A 19,236-nucleotide genomic window follows, 5' to 3' on the forward strand; every position below is an offset into this window, starting at 1 on the left:
GAGTGGAAGGGACAGCTACGCACACGGTTCAGAGCTGCGGAGAAAAAGACATTTCATGCTGCTGCTCATTAAGCAAGGAAGAGTCCACCACACCTCTCTTACATACAGCCCCGTAAATTATTCAGTAAAGGGAACAGATTTTTGTTATATTTAATATAGTTGGGGCATTCTCAAGCTATCACAACAGCTTGACCAGTCAGCTGCATCCATCTCTCTCATCAGGTAGGTGGCATTTTTCTATCCTAAAAACAATTAAAAAAGACAATTATTCACAACATTTGCAACTGAGAACTTTGCTATCAAGCTTTCAGAGGAAACGTCACTCTGTTAACAGAGTTAACCAATGTTTGTGCATATGCAAATATATTTAAACATTACCTATTCCAACTCTAACCTGAGGATCAGAGATAATTGCTTTCATGCTCCTTCCAGACTGGTTCCCACACAACTTCCAGGTGTGGAGGGCTATCTTGAAATCAGCACATATATTCCGCACCAGAGCCTGGAAGAGCAAGGCCCTGCTTTGAGTGTGCTTGTATGGCTTATGGCTGGTCTCTCTGGAAGGGATACTACCTAACCTGAAATGCATTTCTGACTGCCGATACAGCTGTTGGAGTACTGGCATATCTAGCAGAGGTCTTAGCTATGAAGCACTTTGTTAGGTGCTTTCTAGCAGTTCTTTTTAACCTATTTGAACTTAAGCTGGTGATAGAATGATGATAGAAGATTTGCAAAAAAGTTGTTTAGAGCAGAACTGTTGCTCTGAACACGTTGGAGATGATTACAGTTTGTCTTTTTTTGTTTCAGAAAAAAATCTATTATTTTATTAGGGACAGTCAATGGTAAAAAAAGTACCATTTACATGCATACGGCTTCTCTGATTTGTCTTACAGCTCCATAGATGACTCATTGCCTCGATATGGAAGTTACCACCGTTGGCAATGGTTGTAGCAAATGCACCTTGTGTTAGTCACCTAATTGCTCCTGGAGCACAACACGTGTGATGGTCCCAGCTCTCGAGAACAGGTAAGAACTGTTACCGTGCCCAACAGTTACCAAGGATTACAGACCACGCAAAGCAGGGCTCACCCGGAGGACGTTGCAGCAGCTCTCTGGTAGAGCAATGCCCTCAAAGGCATCAGTCCCTTTGAAAGACTGACCACCTTGGTGCTTAACTTTGATCAGAATGTAATTACTGCAGTAATACAGACAGTCGTATAGACACCGTTATATCATTATATTGTAGCATCATTATATTTCTCAGAAGAAAGGCTTGATTTACCTATTCAGCGTCCCAAGGGTCAGAACATAGCCCCTACTCCAAGCAGTTACCAACACAACCAAAACTCTGCTTTTTGCGAGGCAAGAGCAGACCTTCTCCCTGGTTGCAGTGCAGGCAGCAACCCTTCGGCATCACATTCAGCTTGCGTGCCAGGCTCTACACTGTGTCTATCCTCTCCTGTAATCCCTGTGCTTCATCTAGGCTTACTGCCAGAAACCATTTGTGGTCCAATGAAAGGTCAAAGACACTGAAGCACCATGCTTTTATTTTCCTACTGCAGTAAGTTACTTAAAACACCTCATCACAATTCCATCTTTCTTCATCCTTTTTGAAAGCTTATCCATTTCAGCCTTTCCTACTCAGCAAAGGCAGAACACTTGTTCCTTTAGCCAGTTTTACCAGTTAACTGGACTTTCTCTTCCCCCCCCCCCTTATGATGTCTAGTTAACTAAACATAGAAAGATCTCCCAAGGCCCAGACAGATTGGGGGGAAAGTCAGCTTCCCCCCCCCCCCGTTTACCCACTGTGAGTGAGAGCACCAGGCTCAAAGGCCCTTTGGGGCCACATTACATCCTTTTAGATAAAGGTGGGGTCTGATCAAAGACCAGCTGCATTCCCTTAAACCAGATGTTATAACTAACGCTGATCACACATTCTCAGTGAAACAATGATTAGAAAACAATGAATCATCAAAATCTGACCAATCCACAGCAAAACACCCCCTGTGGGAAGCTTTGAGGAAAGGTTTCCGAGCTCCCATGGGCTCTTTCTCCCAGAGCTGACAAACTGGGTGAGTGAAGCATCGCCTGCTTTGCGGGAGACCAGCATTGCTGGAGTAAACTTTGGGACTAGAATAACCATGTGTCTCATCCCAGCTACTAGCTACTTGAGTTTTGCCAAATACCCATGAAAGCTTTAATGAAAAGCTTTGCCTTAGAAGAAATTTTTTGACAAACTTAAGTAGTGCACGCCATATTTCCGTAAAGGACAAGCAACAGCTTTCCTCTTAGGTAGAGCTGCACGAACGTTTCCCCAGCAGAAGAGGAAGCACCACCTCCCTCCCTGCCCCAGCTGCACGCCCTGCTGCAAATCTCGTCTTATCGTGGTGAAAGTGAAAGCCACTGCGTTACAGCTGAAGATGCATTATGCTACCACCCAGTGGAAAGAAAGCTCACGGCTAATATTTCTATGCGCTTTGCAAAAAATTGGCCAAATAAGATTTACAAAGACTAATCCTGTACCTCCCCATGTTGCTATAATGCCTCTTCCCATTCTTATCCTTCCTAGTTCATCCTTGCAGGCAAAATAATTCTTAAATTTGAACACAAGAAAACTAGAAGGCTTGAAGGCTTTTATTTGATTTTTATACAGCAGTACAAATTATACAGATTCATTACAGTACAGATTTTGCAGGGGTTTATAGAGGTACTTAGTGATTTTTGGTTTATTTCAAATAAAGAGGCAGATCCTGGGAGCGCGGTGGCGTGAACAAAACAACCTCTTAGTAGGAAGCGAATCCCTACGTGCTGCGCACTAACCTGGCTGAAACCTACTCGGAGGAAAGAAGTTGGCACAACTACAGGCAGCGTTCCCAGAGCTCACGTATCCAAAACAGCAACCCTGGGACACTCTACAGCTTTATGCGAGAACTTGTGAGTTTACAGGTAAGCAGATTGTTTCTGTAACGGTGCTGCAGATCCTTAAAGCCCGTGGACGCACTTTGCTCCGAAGGGGACAGAAGGGAGGAAAGCCAATGTTAAAATTAACTTGCTGTTGAGCAAGCAAGGTTATGTAACAGAGTCGTTTCAGCTATGTAAAAGGAAACCATAAAATGCTTTAGTCACCCAAATAGCTACAGCAGGAGGAGGAACACGATGTCAGACCTAATAACCGTGACACCGTATGCGTACCGTGACATCGTATGGGCGACCCGAACCTGCTCTCCCATTTCTTATGCCCCTCTAAGCTTCCTGTTCAAGTCAACAGATGCAGGGGGGAAAAAGCAATACTCCCTCACAAACCTCAGTGAGCCGGGAAGGTCCAAGCCATGCATGTATAGCTTTGGTAGCACATTTCTCCAGTTAGTCTAGAGCATACAAAGGCATCAGGCTATTGCTATTACTAATGTGCATCAGGCTTCAGAGTCAAGTGTCTGGCATTAAAAGATCAAATCGTTTCAGAAAGCAGAGTCAACGAATGATTACATCACTTTAAATTCCTCTAGTAAGTTCGGTTTAATATTACTATAGTGAGTGGTATCACAAAGAGCAGAATAGATTGCAGAATATGTAGGTAAAATTTATGCACCTAGTAAAAGATGGTCCATGCTACAGAAAACCGCTGCAACTTTATGTATATTTGATTCCTTAAAACCCTGTAATGGGTAAAGTGGCATTTAAGAGGAAGGATTCAGCTACCAGATTAGAAAATTCCTATCTCAGCTGGAAATCAAATTCCTCTTCAGCCTCAGCAACTCCCCTTTCTGAAAATTTTAGACAAGCAACACCCAGAAATTGCATCTCAAGAATCAAGTCCAAAGAAATGCCCTTGAGAACTGCAAAAGTAACTGATTCTGCACTGGAGTATGTCAGGATAAATGCTAACACCCTCATTCCTTCAGAGCCTTTGCTCTCACGTGGTAGTAAAATACAGTAAAATACCACCAGAATATAAAACACAAACTTCAACACAGATGTAAAGCAGCCTGCAGGTAACTGCTCATTGTCTGGGTTCTTGCTGAAAGCCAGCTTGAATAATCACAAGAGTTATTTCCACACAGTGAGAAGGAATGAGGTCAGTTTAGAAAACCAGTGACCTGTGTCTGGCTTTAAACCGTACTGCTTGGAGCAAACTTGACACACGCAGCGTTTGTCCAAGGACATGCTCCAGATGAACAATGAGATCCCTGGGAAAAAAGTTACTCCAAATAGCTTTGGTCAAAGCAGCCTGCAGGACAAGGGCTGCTCTGAGACTGCTGTGATGAAGGGGTCACTCATGCATTGCAGAATTCTGCCCGCTTTATTATTACATTTTTTCTACAAAAAGGGCAGAGTTGCAATATCATAAGATTTGTTCCAAAATACTCAACAATTTACCATCTTTTCTGAAGACAAATCAGCAGCTAATACTACAGGTAGCAAATATGATCCTACTATACTCTGTGCTAAAGTCAGGATTGAAACGATAATAATATTAACACAAAGATTGAAAAAATACCAGCATCGTCCAAAATTGCACTGGGAAAGGCAGTCTTGGTCAAGACCTCTCTATCACAACCAGCTCTGGTACGTCTAGCAGAAATTCCGAAATACATGGTCAACACTGGAAACTCATTAGTAGTTCCAGTGTATCAGTGTGTCTTGGTAACAGGCTAACAACTTATTGCTACTTTAGAAAGGCAAGTAAGTCACCCTTGAGGGCTTAACTTTCACTTGATTCAATCACCAGTCCATCATTTGAACATTTGAACTCTTCCACTTGTTTCTTCAGCCATCAGAACAGCATTCATGACCACAAGCATAAAGAGCCCGCATGGACGCTGGACCAGACCTCACATCTCAATGAGCTGGCAACCACACGCAGGGCCAGCACCAGACTGCTGCGATTAGCTCTCCCGGGACCACTCCTGGGTTTGGGGGCTGCTTTTTTATTTTTCTGTGGTTGAGAGTGCAGTTCAGCAGCATGTTAGATGCTACTTATTCCTGCAGTTTCTCCCTCAGCTCTTCCAGAGCTGCCATACCAGCCACCTTCACCAACTGCAACCCACCTGGAGAAACAGGATAAAGCACTTTCTGTGGTAGCAAAGCAGTGTTATGCCTTAATTCAATTTCAGTTCCAAAACCAGTCTGCCACATTCCTGACTTTTAAGTTCAAGCTTCAAGAAAGTTCTGCACAACCACCAAAATTAACTGCGAGAATATGAACAGCCAGAAAGTGAATTATCTGTTTGTTGCCACTGCTGGTAACCTTCTTGGTCTCAGCTTTGCCGTGCTATGTTTAGCTTAAAGCCGCATGTAAATTATATCACAGTCTAAGCATTAACCACATTTTGCTGGTGGGAGGGGGCAAATCCTGCTTCTTCCTATAAAATGTAAATGCCATGTTCAAAAGAAAATAGTTTTGTCAGCTGTTGACAAGAGCTAGTTTGATATATTTCTGTGCTGGAATAGTTTAGTTTGAGAATGGTGATTAGTTAAAAAAGTTTTGAAGAGGGAAGGGAAAAAGGAATGGAGGAGTCTGACCCTAAACCATAGAAGCGTAAGGCAGGATACTGCAAAGAAACCAGGCAACTCGTTAATGCTTGCATCCAAGGAACACTCTTCAAAACAGATATTAAACAGTATCAGCATTAAGTCCTTTTCACTACTGGGAAATCATTGACCAAAAAGGATTAATAGGTACAGAAGACTATTTACTGGAACAAGATGAGCCATTTTCTACCTCTACCATCTCACAAACCAGCGTTGCTTTTCTCCATGCCGAGCAACGAAACAGAGCAATGCTTCCACCATTACGAGGTTTGAAAGACCAGCTATGAGCAAGTCTTGCAGGGGCAGTTGAAGGACCTTCTGTCTCCAGCCAGCTAGCCCTACCCTTACACCTCAAGTAACTATTCATACAGGATAGTCAGGTGCTAGCACACAAGGTGCCTCAGCATGATGCTCCAGAGCAGGATCTGGATTCTTTGCTCAAGCTGTCCTAAGAGCAAGTTTAAAGATAGCAGTGGGACTGAATAGCTGGAAGGCAGGCACGCTTTCCATCCTTTCCTGCAATGGAAAGCATCAAGTCCAGCAGGAAGGTCAAGAGCTTGTTTCCTCAAGAAAAACATCTCTCCCTCTTTTAACTTACCCTGCAGCACGCACTACTCCAAAGAGAAAAAGGCAACAGTCTCATTAACAGTTATGTCTAGTGAGAAAAAACTCTGCCAAAAGCTTGGGAGAAACTGGGAAAAGTAGCAGCAAACTGATCTTTACACTTTTTGTCATAGCACATAAGGACACTACATTAAACTGTTCACTACTCAAACTGGGAGGTCACGCAGTTTTGTCCTTTACCAGGCAGGGGAGTTTGTTGAGGTTAACAGAACCCAGCTTCTGGAAAAGAAATGGTACCAAGAGCTATACAAACTGCAAACTTTACACCAAACTTCCAAACTTTGCCTAGCAATTGCCTTTGCAATATAACTGAGGTTATACAGAAGCCACAGGACAAAGAACTTGGGCTTACTTCCAGATTTGCCCAAGTTTTCTGTCACCTGCACATTCCCAGCACTTGTCCAAATTAGATTCCTCCTGCTTTCTTCCACCCCCCACACCGCCCTTATGTGTATAAGTGGGGCTGTTACAGTTGGCCTATAAGATTTAGGGAACCAAATTTCCAAATTAACTCAGTGTTGGAGAACTGGAGAAAAAACAAGCTATAGCAGACTCAAATAAAGACCAATGTTAAATATTACTTAATGTTTTCTTTTATTTAAAAGATCATTCACAAAATACCATATCCATAAATTTATTTTGTTATGAAGCAGAATGTTAAGTGTTTGGAATTCTTTTTTTCCTTTTTCTTTTTTCTTTTTTTTTTTAAACATTTAAAAGTCAACTGTCTTGACTAGAGGTGAGTTTTTATATGGGAATTTTGTTCTTAAAATCTTTTCCACATTGAAGATGTAAATAAGTCAATCATTGGTTTGGAATACAACCACACAAATGCATGTCTGTCTTAAATTAAGTATTAGTGTTAGACAAATGGTTCTTATCTCAGAAGCAGATTAAGTGACAGGCAGAAGGAAGGAAAGAGTAGTTCTGTAAATTGCTGGGACTCTGATGTGACAAAGGTAACTAAGGAAGAAATTCACTACTAGCAGTGAGGCTTGTAGCGAAGCAGCCATGCTCCCAAACTCCTCTTGCAAGTACTCTGGTGTGTTGGCTGCTTTATCTGAAAGCTGTCAGCGCTAGCATTAGGGGCCCAAGAGTTCTTCTCATGCAGACATATCTACAGTGTTATAGATCCAGGTTTTGTTTTTAAACATGAATACTCTCTCTCCCTTTGCTCCAGCCTCCCCCTCCCCTCACCTCCCTCCTCCCACACATACACTCCCAGGAACACTGGCAAGAAACATTTCAAGTTCAGAGAGATGTGGCAAATAGAGATGCTTTTTACCCAGACTTCTACACGAGCAGAATCTAAAGCATAATGAATTCTTATCCGCCCATTTTCAAGGTATTCTGAAAGCAGAGGTCTTAAAACTGTACAGCACTGGGTAAAGAAATACAGAAGATAATGGCAATTACATACTGCATGGTAAAGTATACACTCCTTAAACAAAAATAAAAAAGTCAATTTTATTTGTAGAAACTTCATTTAAAAATTTACCAAACATGTAAAACCCAAAGAAATGTAAGTAGGAAGAGCCAGTGAGGAGTTGTGCTCAAACAGGCACATTTTTGCAGCACTAACCTTGAGCTCAGAAGCATAGTATTATACCATTTTGAAGTCAATAGCCAGCCAGCAGCAAGTCTACTGGCAGAGGCTTTATCCATAGAGACTCCACCTATTCACCAGGCTTCTTCTCAGCTAGTTTTATTTGCATCTATTAAGTTGGTATTTCAGTGTGACCTGTGTGAAAGGGCAGTTATCCCCCTTAGTTTTATAAAGAACTCTGCTGTATACAGTAATTCTATCATCAATTGTCATAAATGGTATCTCATTGCATGGTTAGAACTGTAAATTACTCTGTTCAACTTGTCTGGACTCTCCAGCTTTCCTCTTCAGAGCCACAGCAATACAGAACAAGACATGCAGGTCAGAAGAGGAGCACTGAGGAAGTAAAAGGAAACAATACAGGGTAATAACTAAGTCTAACCTGTGCTTCTAAAGTAAAACAAACCCAGAAAGGAGGAAGTGAAGCAGCACCCTTGTCCAGAGACCTCCACACTGGTGGAAGCAGCTACACGGCCTTATCTGCTGGCAATTGTGCTGCTTGGAAGGAAACAGAAGAGGGAAACTCAGCACAAAGCAGGCACTAGATACAGCAAAGCCAAGAACGTACTAAAAACCACTTGTTAACAGCTGACATGCATTCACAAGCTCTGTGTTTTCGGTTTCAAAGAGGACAAATGCCTGATGGCAGGAATGGTAAACTGCAGGGTTGACATTCCAGCAGAGCTAGTCACTCTGTACTGTCTTGCTTTTTCTCCCGCCTCCCCATTCCCTCTCAACCCCAAGCTCAGTCGTGTTCTTTTACTACTTCCTCTCGGGGCTTGGCTCCACCAAAGATAGCAGAGTTGGGGTTGGCTACTTGATTGAGGGGAGTAGCAACTGTTCGAGGTTTGAGCTGAAGTCGGGGCCGCTGTGCTCTTTCCTCTGAAAGAAAAAAACATCAAGGTTAAGATTTGTCTATCACAGATGGTCACTTTAACCTAAGGAAGAAAGCAGGAGTTTCCTTCCTAAAGGAAGGCAGGCTGAATTACAGAAGACTTTCTGGTTTACCTTCTGTTGGCTCTCTGAAGTCCATGGAAGATCCACGAAGGGGAGGCCCATCTCTGAAGCGACCGGTGCCACCAGTTCCCATTGAGGCACCAGGTGGTCGCCGGTCTCCAGGACGAGTTCCTCTACCCCGACCTCCCAAGAAGTCATCATCTTTGAATCCTGAAGAAGGAAGATGGTGAATTTAAAGAACACATTTTGCAATGCTTCCAATCTAGATTTTTTTTAATCTGGGTGACTGGAAAACCTTGCATGTCATTGCTGTCAGTCCAAGATGTTGCAATGAAACTTTACCAAAAGCCTTTGTCTGTAGACAGATTGCTTCACAGATCTCTAATATATTCTGGAAGTCATACAGATTCCATTTGAAACCAAGTATGCCATCCCAAAGTTCAGAGCCTGCTTTATCCATCTAGAGGTTTATTTCATACAGTCTTTGAGAGTGGGTCACCAAATGAGGTTAAATGAGCTTCAGCTTCAACTTCAGATTGTTAACACCATTAGGAGAATTCAGACTACAGTAGAAGCAGTTTGATCACACTGGCTACAGCCTTAACATAAAATTTACAGGAGCAGAGCAAATGAGAAAAGAGCTAGGGAGAGGTAAAACAGGTACAGTCTTTAAAAAAGATAAGAGCCTTTAAAAAACAGACCACAACCCCAGGGCTTCCCAGTTATTCTATGACTAGATGTCAATGACCTTTGAAAAAGTGAATCCTCACAGATGTTTTACTACACTAAGCAGACATTTACTAGACTAGAGAAAGCTAAGAAAACAATTCAGGCTAAATATGAGCTTGACTGCACTTCTTCAGTGTATGTATCAAAAAGGGAGGAAAACATCAAGAACTGGTGCTGACCAGAGTTCCATTCTCTGTACCCATGACTATCTTAGCATACCTCCCTCTGCCATCTGCATTCTACAGGAGGAGGATATTTCAGACTAGCAGGATACCAAAAGGGAAATTTTCAGAAGTTTCCTGAAAGAGAAAGTTGTTTTGTTCCTATCTGAGATTTTCCCCTGCACTTCAGTACTTGGCAGAGTTTCAGAACTGTTCCTTCCTTCCATACCAGAATGGCAAATCTTTAAAGACCTGATCCAGAGCAAGGCAGTACAGCCTGAGAAGAAAAGCTTCTGTATCAGCTAAATAAGACTTAAATGCTAAACTTTTGGTGCACAAGTGACTCATCCAGCATCTAACTAGCTGAAGTGTTTGTATTTAAAGAAGTTGACAAAAAAGGTGCAAGGCTAAGACACCATAATGCTTAGCTTTGAAGGCAAGTTAAGCGTAGCACTGTAGCAAGCTTTCTTTCTCCAGCACCATGCATCAAGTTTCATGCTAACGGAGATGGTATGCTTCTTTATCTGCTCCTTGTACTTCATCCATTCCATTCATGCAGAGACAGACATTGCAAAGTTAGCACTTGCCAATATCTCCCCATCAGAAAATGGACCAAACCCATTATTTCAGAGGACATAAGCAACTGCATTAGTGTCACCCTGGAGTCTAATAACTAGGAAACTGTTTTGATAACCAGAAGCCAAAAAACAAACATGGCAGCTCCAACACTACCTTTTACTCAGCAAGCTCAGTTGTTTGCTGCCATAACAGACCTAGAGCTTTCAGGAGCATTTTGCATTTAAAATTGCTTTGGAACCCTAACATGTCTTTGAAGTCAATTATTTAATGGATGCACATATAGGGATTTTACATCTCCTTCTAAAGACAGTGAAAGCCTTTGCTTCAAAAGAATACAGCACTGGTATCAGTTTTGTTCCATGATTTGTCTGCTTCTGCTACTATTCAGAAATATACTTTGTCTTATGTCTGAGAAATGTAGTCCTTAAAATCTAGGCAACATAAGCTACATCTGAGAAGCTATTCTACCACTTAAGATTGTTTCGTAAAATCTACAGTCAAGACTTTCTTCTGTTATAAAGCAACAGAAGTTTCCCCAGAAGGATCCCACTGCAATCGTAGGATATCTAAAGTTGGCATACAGTAGATCAAAGCAGCAAATGGGGACAAATGTAGCTGACACGAAAATGAGAACATTTCTGTGCTTTTTAGGCTGCCTATCTGTATAAGTGTTAATACTGATACCAGAATTGAAGTCATCTCTGGAATCCCATCCACCTCCTCTGGATTCTCGGGAACCTCCTCCCATTCCTAGGAAAAAAGCCACAATTGTGTTCAGGTCTGAAGCTGTGGGAAAGACTGATCAAGGGGATACCAAACCAAAGTTTCAGTCCTTTAATAGCCAAAGTCATGCTGCTGGAAAATCCTTTAGTTTCAGTATTTACCTAGTTCCACTGGATAGGAACAAAAGGTGAGTTAAAGTTAACCAAGAATGTGTGGTCAGAAAAGCTTCTTTAATATACATTAGAGACATTTAGAATTGCACTCAAGCCTAGTTCCAGTAAGCTTTATGATTATGGCAAAGCCTGTTTTTACACTGGAACATGAGATATTCCAAGTTAACTATTTGCTTAGCTTACTTTCTTACACAACAGTAAAATAGTAGCAGATCAGACTGTTGGGCTTATGATTGTCCTCTGCAAGACACTGTACATTACTAGGGGTATTGGTCTCACTTCCTGGGCTAGGAGTGACAACGTATTCAGCTTTTGGACACAAAGCGCATCTATTCCAGACATCTCAGGAGCAGCAACAACTAGGTTAGAAAGGAATATATACAATTTCTACTTCCATATACTCTTCATGGGAGATTTACTTGCATGCCTTGTCTTAGCATTAGTTGCACCAGAAGTGATAACTAACATTTAAAGAAAATATTTAGGAAAAAGAAAGTCACCTCTGTCATCAGGCCCACCACCTTTTCTGAAGCCAAAGCCACCTTTATCCTGTTTTCTGCCTTCTGCTATGTCCACTCGGAGTGATCGGTCACCCAAAAGCTGTCAAAGTGAAAGAGAATCTCTTCAAAATTTGTCAGATAAGCGTCCAAAGAGTCTGAGACTTGTGCTCATCTTTGTTTCACAAATTAATTGGAAGTATACTTACTGCACCATCATACGTAAGAGCTTCCTTGAGTGACTCCACCTCATCAAACTCTACGTAACAAAATCCTGTAAGGAGAGCCTCACAAGTTAACACCAGCAGTTGAAAAGACATTTATAAGAAGTTTCTCTTCCTACATATCTGCTAAGTCTCCCTTCTTTCAGCCATGAGTTAGGATAAGTGCAAGATGTACACCACTCAGGAACCAGACATCACTAAGGACAAATGTATTACCTATGCCTATTAACAGCTGGGACAAATCCTGCAGTATAGCTCTTCAAGTGGACACTACACAAATGCTAAGACTCCAATTAGTTTCCTTTACCATAAGTTCTCATTACAGATTAGCTTTGATCTATGCCTTTAACCAGCTATTTAGTTGGACATTGATGTCTGGTTGCTAGCATGTTTTAACAAGAAGCTGAAGCACCTGCTTGAACAGCAGCCTAATTTTGCATCACCACATCATTTAGTGAATTTGCTATTTCTTTTCTGAGACCCTCTGTTACCCGAGTTAAGCCTTTTCTTCTTTAAAGAAATAGCTTAGAAACAATATAGTCCTCTTCCCATGGCCACAGCCCCAACAGAAAAGGCTGCCACCTAAAACATTTGCTTCTTGTAATACTATTGCCTGAATGGCCCAATTGCTTTTCTTCCCTACCCACCAAGAGACAGAGGGGGATCAATGGGAGTTTTGTGAGCTAGAGGAGACTGGGGGGGTACTCAAGACTTTAATATCATGGAAATTAAGTGGGTCAAGCACTTCAGGTTTGTTATAATCCATACAAAACAAACAAGATTTGCAAGTCAACAAGAACAAACCCACACTGACAAGCTAACTGGGCTTTAGAGCAAAAACTGAAATTCACCATTAAAGCAATTTTTGAAGTACATCAGTTTCTCTGTATTTAGCCATCTACAGCAGCTCTGAATGCTCACCTTTAAATTTGTCTGTTTCCTTGTCTCTGACTAGTCGTACACTCCTTACACTGAGATCCTTGAAGATAGCATCTATGTCTCCTTGAACAGTGTTGAAGGGTAGATTTCCCACATATGCTGTGAAAGGGGGTTCTGTCGGCAGCTCTTTCTGTTTGCGGGAACCAAGGCCACCACCACGAGACCTGTTGAAAAAGCACAGTTAGTCTCTGGCACTTGATTCCCAATATAACTAGTAATGTAGAATATAGCACGGTTTAGATGCTGTTTGACTTTTGGAAGTGGAGTTTTCCACAACTATAGTTAGTTTTTCCATCCTTTTGCCTGCACCTGCCACCCCCAGCACTGGCCAACTCCTTTTTAGTATTATCTGATCAGTACTTCAGGGGGTAAACAAATGAACAGTATCTTTAAGTACATTACAGGAGAACTCAGTAATGAAATGATGAACAAACTTTCTCTTATCATAATCCATTGAAAAGACTGCAACATAAAGTTATCTGCACTGTCCCCATCCATTCCTTCCAAAAAAGGATACATTCCAGACTGAAACATAAGAATAATTCACAGCAGTAAAGAAATATCTGCATGGCACAGCCTCTTCATCTTATTCTGAAATTAAACTGGACACAATGCTTTCAACCAAATAGTATATTATCAACAGACACTCCACAACCATCTAAATTATTTCAGCAGTGTTTAGCTTAACAGAAGCATCTTCTAGCTCTTAAAAGTTATTGCCAGAACCAACTGTCAGATACCTAAAGGGTACCTGGGCTGGAATGCTGTAACTGAACACACAGTAAAAAGCTTAGTTGAACAAGAAACTCTAAAGCAGAGCAACCAAGAATTGAAGTGATACTTGGAAGCTGAGTTACAAATTGAGGAAAATTAGGTTGCCCTTTCCTACCTTTTCTCTAGTCTCAGTTAAGGCTATCAGCATTGGTTTGCTGAGAAACTAGGCTGTACCAACCAAGTTCTTTACTGTATTAATGTAACACATCCACAGGAACATTCATTTCCTGTAGAGCCTAAGTTTTTAAAGCTAGCTAACTTTGATCACCTTTACAAAAAGAAAAAAAAAACATAAGATTTTTATCATGGGCACAAGGCAAGCTTAAGTTGTAACAGCTTTGCAGGACTTCTAGACTAGAAGACGCCATTGCCACTGGTCCCAATAGCCTTTCCGCTGCCTGAGTAATGTTTGACTTTTTCAGAGATGCTTTGTGTACTACTTTGCTCATGTTCTCTTCTTTAATACCTTACTTTTACTGGGTTTTGTTCATGTCTGCACACTTCCCCAGAGGCTCGCTGCACATTTAAGAGCACAGTGGAACACAAGGTGTACCAAACCAGGATTAGCTACTGTGACATGCACTAATTAGATTTCTTTAAGTTCAGTCTGCCAAAGGCCTATCCAATAATTTTATTGTCTTATTTTATTCTGGCTGCCTGCATGCATACTGCAAGCAATGTAATTGTTGTCCATCTTTGTTTTGCATCTCAGAAGAAGTATTCTATTATTGCTAATGAATCAGATAAGAAAGCTTATTCAAAATTTCTGTTAACACTTTCTAGATAAGCCTGTCATTTATGCCTATTCATGGTAGCGGCTCCTTCCAAGAGTCATTTGACACCAAAAGAGCATGCTGCTACATATACTTGCGTCACAACCTACATAGCATTTTTAATATTAGTATCCACTTAATTTCATATTTTTGCATTTTTAACTATATTATTTAGTTACCTTTGTCTCATTCACAAGTAATCCAGCATCAGAAACATACTCAAGAACAAAAGTTGCCATCATTCAGGTGCTTGTATATGTATAGCAAAATTAAAATTTAAAGCAGTCTTATGACTAAAGTTAAGAAGTAATTCCAAGAAAGCAGAGCTATCCTTCTAAAGAGCTCTGTAGCATGTAAAATCATGACTTCACTCCTAATTCTCATCTGCAGGTTTATAAACAACTATTAAAATACCATACATTTAATTTACAGCCAAAATAACTTTTTTATTCTATCGGGAACATCAGAATCACTTAGGCAGAGCTTAAAAGGAATGTTCTCTCCTTCTGTGTGTTCTTGCCATGTTCTTTGGCCTGCCAGTCATGTCAGTGAGCTGATTCATCTGAAAACTCACCCTAAAGATGAATTCTCAGCCAGATCAATGAGGTGACTTGTGCCAACATAGGAGAAGAGGGATGAAAGCCAGGGCAGGAACTACAGCTTTCAACAGCAACCTCAACTTGGATCAATTCAAACTGCTTCTGAAACCACACCCTCAAGTTCACAATCAACAATCCCTAAAGCAATTTAATTTTGTTCTGCTAATAAACTTTGTTTCTACTGTAGCATACAAGGATTTCATTGGGGGGGGGGGTGTCAGAAATCGATGCCCTAATATGCAATTCCTATTGATACTAAGTCAGGAAAAAAATTAGTCTGTTTTAATTTGATGCACTAAGACATCAATTATCAAATGTATATATGAGGTATTTTGGTCTTCATCTGTATAGCAGATGAAGCTATAGCATCCTTACCTAGGTTCCAAACTAAATTTCCCATAGAATATAGGTATAGCTGCAGTATTTAAGAAAATGTTTCTATGCTTCCCTACACTTCTTTAAACACAAAAAATGAGCCCAAAAATAAGACTGACTTCTAATTTCAATAACCAAATAATGAGATGGACAGACAACACTGACTTATAACAAGAGGACAAAAGTCAACTATAGTTAAGAACATTTCTGAACCAAGTGAACCAGGTCAACACCAAAATGTTAAATGAGTATTTGATATCTCCACTCAGTATAATTTTCACTCAAACAATTAGGAGGTAATAATTATGTCATCTTAACATGGGAGCCTTAAGAAACAGAACACTGATTTCTTTTTCAGAAAACTGAAGAGGAGAGCAAAATAAGAAAGCTTGCTTCTAGCAAAGGCAGAAGCAAGCACCTCTAGTGGGGAAGGAGTAACAATCAAATTATCATTTTGAAGCTACTGTTTTAGAAAGTTTAGATTATTCTCTCCAGAAACCAAAATCTGGCAAAGGCTCAAAACAAAGCATCGTTTGGAAAGCTACTATTTGAGTTTAAAAGCCTTTCAACTAAGGACCAAAACAATAGTTCAGTATTTATCTACATGTATTACACAGACAACAACCTAATCAGGTTTCAATGTTAGTATTTTACTATGAATGCCATGAAGCTCAGCAGGATGCAAGATCTGTCAAGAGCTCCAGACCATAGCTCTAAATATGCACCTAGTTTATTCAGGCAATCCAGTACATCTGTACAAGAGCATCACAAGTCTTCTCAAGAAAAGCTTACCTGAGCCTACAAAATTAGGAGACGTTTATTAACACTAAATGGGTAAGATGCAAGATCTAACATGCCAAAATATAGACTGGCTCTCCATTTTCATTTACTTGTACAACACTTCAGCAGATGACGTTCAACCTTGGAGTAAGCGGCCAGCATTGTTAAGCCCAGTGCTTAAAACCACACCTAAATAAACAGCCTGCCAACAAATCAGGGTTGACAAATGCTCATAATTGCCTTCAACTCTGAGAAGATCTACAGATGTTCAGAAAGCCTCAGCAAGGCCACAGTATTCTTACATACTGATTTTGGTGTCAAATTTTGGACTTCAAAACACCAGCATCTTTTATATTAAGCCTTTGTTACTAATGTTAGCAGCACAGCTTCCATCTGGAGTAAAGTGGCTTTTGCGTATCATGAAGAACAGAAGCATGATACTATTAACGCATTACTGGACATCTCAGAGGCAGCAAATTTCCAGTATCACCAGGCCACAGCTATATTCTGTTGTTTCTTCCACAATAATTTTGAAAAGCGTAAGAGATGTTTTAGATTTATTAGAGCTTGCTAGGAATTAATCAGTTTTCTGTGCCTCTCACTTAAACCTTATGTTAACTCTCCGTACAGGTCAATTGTTATTTCAAATGCAAAATAAACCGTTAGGTCTCAACTGTGTTTACACTATTCCAACAGTTCTACACAGCCTAAAAATGGGTAGAAGTCATTTTAAGTTGAGAAAGGGTCCTTTAATCAGAACCTTCAAGAACACAAGTCATGTTTTCATTAAACTACGCACATTATGAGACTTTGTACAAAGCACAGTGACCTGTTAAGATCTGACATCATGAATTTGTTGCCAGTGACTAGCAAGAGCAATAAATTAGATGCAAGTAGAAGTTGCATCCTATTTTAATGTTAGTAGCATCTAAAGCTTAAAACCACAGCTAATTCAGTGTGTACTCTTCCTCATCTGCAGAAGCATTTACTAATCAGCAGGACACCTTTAGTTCACCAAAACAAGTATCCAAAACTTGCTCTCAGGCAAGACTAAGCACTCTATTAAAGAAATCTAAATATAAAAGTAACATTTTAACTTTAATTTTGTAAGTTATAACTTATAAGTTTATAAGTTCCATAGAACATGCCTACGTTGTCTAGTGTAGACTGTACAGTAGCATCCAGATTTATTACACAAGTGCCACTTTAGACTGGTTTCAAGGTCATTACAGAATATAAGAAATACCAGAATTATAAATGGCTACATTGTCTGTTTATTCTGGGATCTCTACACAAAGGGTGTTTAAGCATTAAAAAAATAATAAAAAAAATAATTAAATTTACAAAACTTGTCAGTGTTTCTAAATATGAGAAAACCCATTCCTGTTACGATCACAGTTATTGCTCCTCCCTGTTGCCTAGACAGTCTCAAAAACGAAACTAATGTATTCCTCTAACTACAGGAAAGGACAAGAACTCTGTTGATCCAGAAATGTATCTTGGAGGATTAGATTGTAAAGCAGCATACTTGTTAAAATTTGTTTGGAAAAATAGTTTAATCAACAGTCGTATGACTACTGTTTTATTTTACTGTAGACAGACACTTGTACAGCACCAACCTTCAGAAAACTCAACTGCTACTTGCATCTTCCTAACCTGATTTCAAGCAAATTTGATCATTGCTAGTTATTGTTTTCGTAACTCTTAGAAAAGAGATTGTAAGTAAGACAAGTTCAGAGGGAGCAGAGCTCTTAACAGCTCAGTTCCAGACATTCCCAAAGGTGGGTCTGGCAGGCCCTCCCAAAGGGTTTTTCTGCAGCCTCAACCCCTTCGTGTCCCCCCCCCCCATATATGCACTCTCCAGCTAAGTAGCAGAGATGATCCGGACCCCACTTCAAAGAGGCAGTGCTTTGGAGGCAGCACCCGGTGCCCCGGAGAACGCAGGAGCGCAGCTCACAGCCCTCCCTGCCCGGAGGTGCCGCAGAGCCCTCCCATTTCCTCCCCGCCGCAGGCATCACAATGCGGCCTGCCCGGGGCCGCAGCAGTTCCCCCCGCCGCCGGGCACCTCGCCGTGCCGAGCTCGGCCCACCAGAAACGAGGCCTCTCGCCGCCCCGCCGCCCTTCGCGGGAAGCTGCCTCCTCCCCTCTCCCGGTCTGTCCTGCAGGGGCTCCTCACGGCTCTGCCCACCTTGGCTCCGTCCCAGCACCTCCCTAAATCCCCCCTCCGTGCGCCTCTTGGCCGGCGGGAACACAGCGACACCCTCATCCTCCCGCCCCTTCCCGGCGCTCCCGAGCCGCCAGGCCCTAAACCTTGCGGCACTCGGTCCCCGGAGCGAGGCGGCCCTACCGCTTCCCAGGACACCGCGGCCGCCTCCTCGCCTCACAAAGCGGGGCCTCCAAGGCCACAGGGAAACGCGCCCTGCCGGGCTCACCCCATCTCCCGCGGAGGGGAAGTGAAGGGAAGACAGCGGGGGGAGCCGGGCGCGGGCGGCTCCCAGCGGCGGCGCCCCCCCACCGTGCCCGCCCGCCATCTCCCCAGAGGAAGGGGCAGGCTAGGCCCGGCCCGGCCGCGCCCCCTCCTCGCCCGGCCGGGGGGAGCCGAGCGCCGCTCCCTCCTCCCCCCCCCCCGCTCCTCGGGGAGCCCCCGGCGCTGCCCCGCCCGCCGGGGCCCCGGCGCTGCCCACGACGCCGCGCTCACCCCCGGCCGCCGCCGAAGCTGCTGTAGGCCCGATCGTCGTAAGGATCAAAATCCGCCATCGCCACCTCAGCCTCCTCCCCGTGCGAGCGTGACAGGACCGGGCCCACAGGACCCCGCGCCGCTTATATACGGCGGAGCCCGGGCCGGGGCTGCCCCGCGCGGTGCCTGTCGCCAGCTCCGCGCCCTGCCGGGGCTGCCCGCGCTGCTGCCTGTCGGAAAGTGTCCGCGCCCGGGCGCGCAGGGGGCCGCGCTCCGCGCCCCGCCGCCGGCCCCGTCGCTCTGCGGCTGCGTCACAGGGCCGAGGCGGCGCCGGCCCGGCCCGGCCCGGCCCGGCCCGGCCGCCCTCGTGCCGGGCGGCGGCGGCGCGGGGCCGAGCCGCCGCGGAGGGAGGCTCGGGGAGAGGGGAGGCTCCGGCGCGGGAGCGCGGCCCGGCCCGGGGTGTCAGCGGCGCCCGGGGCCGCGGCCCGGGGCGGGCCTGGACCCGCCTCGGCGC

The 19,236-nt window shown here is 43.0% G+C and overlaps 1 protein-coding gene across 2 annotated transcripts; it reads right to left on the minus strand.

The window, feature by feature from the left end:
• Positions 1-2,619: 2,619 nt before the first annotated feature.
• On the minus strand, positions 2,620-18,960 carry EIF4H (eukaryotic translation initiation factor 4H). 2 transcript variants are annotated; one of them, XM_067309953.1, is made up of 7 exons: positions 18,744-18,957; positions 12,727-12,908; positions 11,791-11,855; positions 11,585-11,684; positions 10,873-10,938; positions 8,771-8,929; positions 2,620-8,644 (listed from the first exon to the last, which is right to left on the minus strand). In XM_067309953.1, exons 1-7 carry the CDS (start codon positions 18,800-18,802, stop codon positions 8,508-8,510), a joined length of 768 nt encoding a protein of 255 aa, XP_067166054.1. In that variant the 5' UTR covers positions 18,803-18,957; the 3' UTR covers positions 2,620-8,507. The 2 variants fall into 2 exon arrangements, with proteins under 2 accessions (XP_067166054.1, XP_067166055.1); XM_067309954.1 differs by lacking the exon at positions 10,873-10,938 and having other exon boundaries at positions 18,744-18,960.
• Between the last annotated feature and the right edge of the window lie 276 nt (positions 18,961-19,236).

The sequence above is a fragment of the Apteryx mantelli genome, chromosome 22, assembly GCF_036417845.1.
Source record: "Apteryx mantelli isolate bAptMan1 chromosome 22, bAptMan1.hap1, whole genome shotgun sequence".
NCBI classification, from domain to species: Eukaryota; Metazoa; Chordata; class Aves; order Apterygiformes; family Apterygidae; genus Apteryx; species Apteryx mantelli.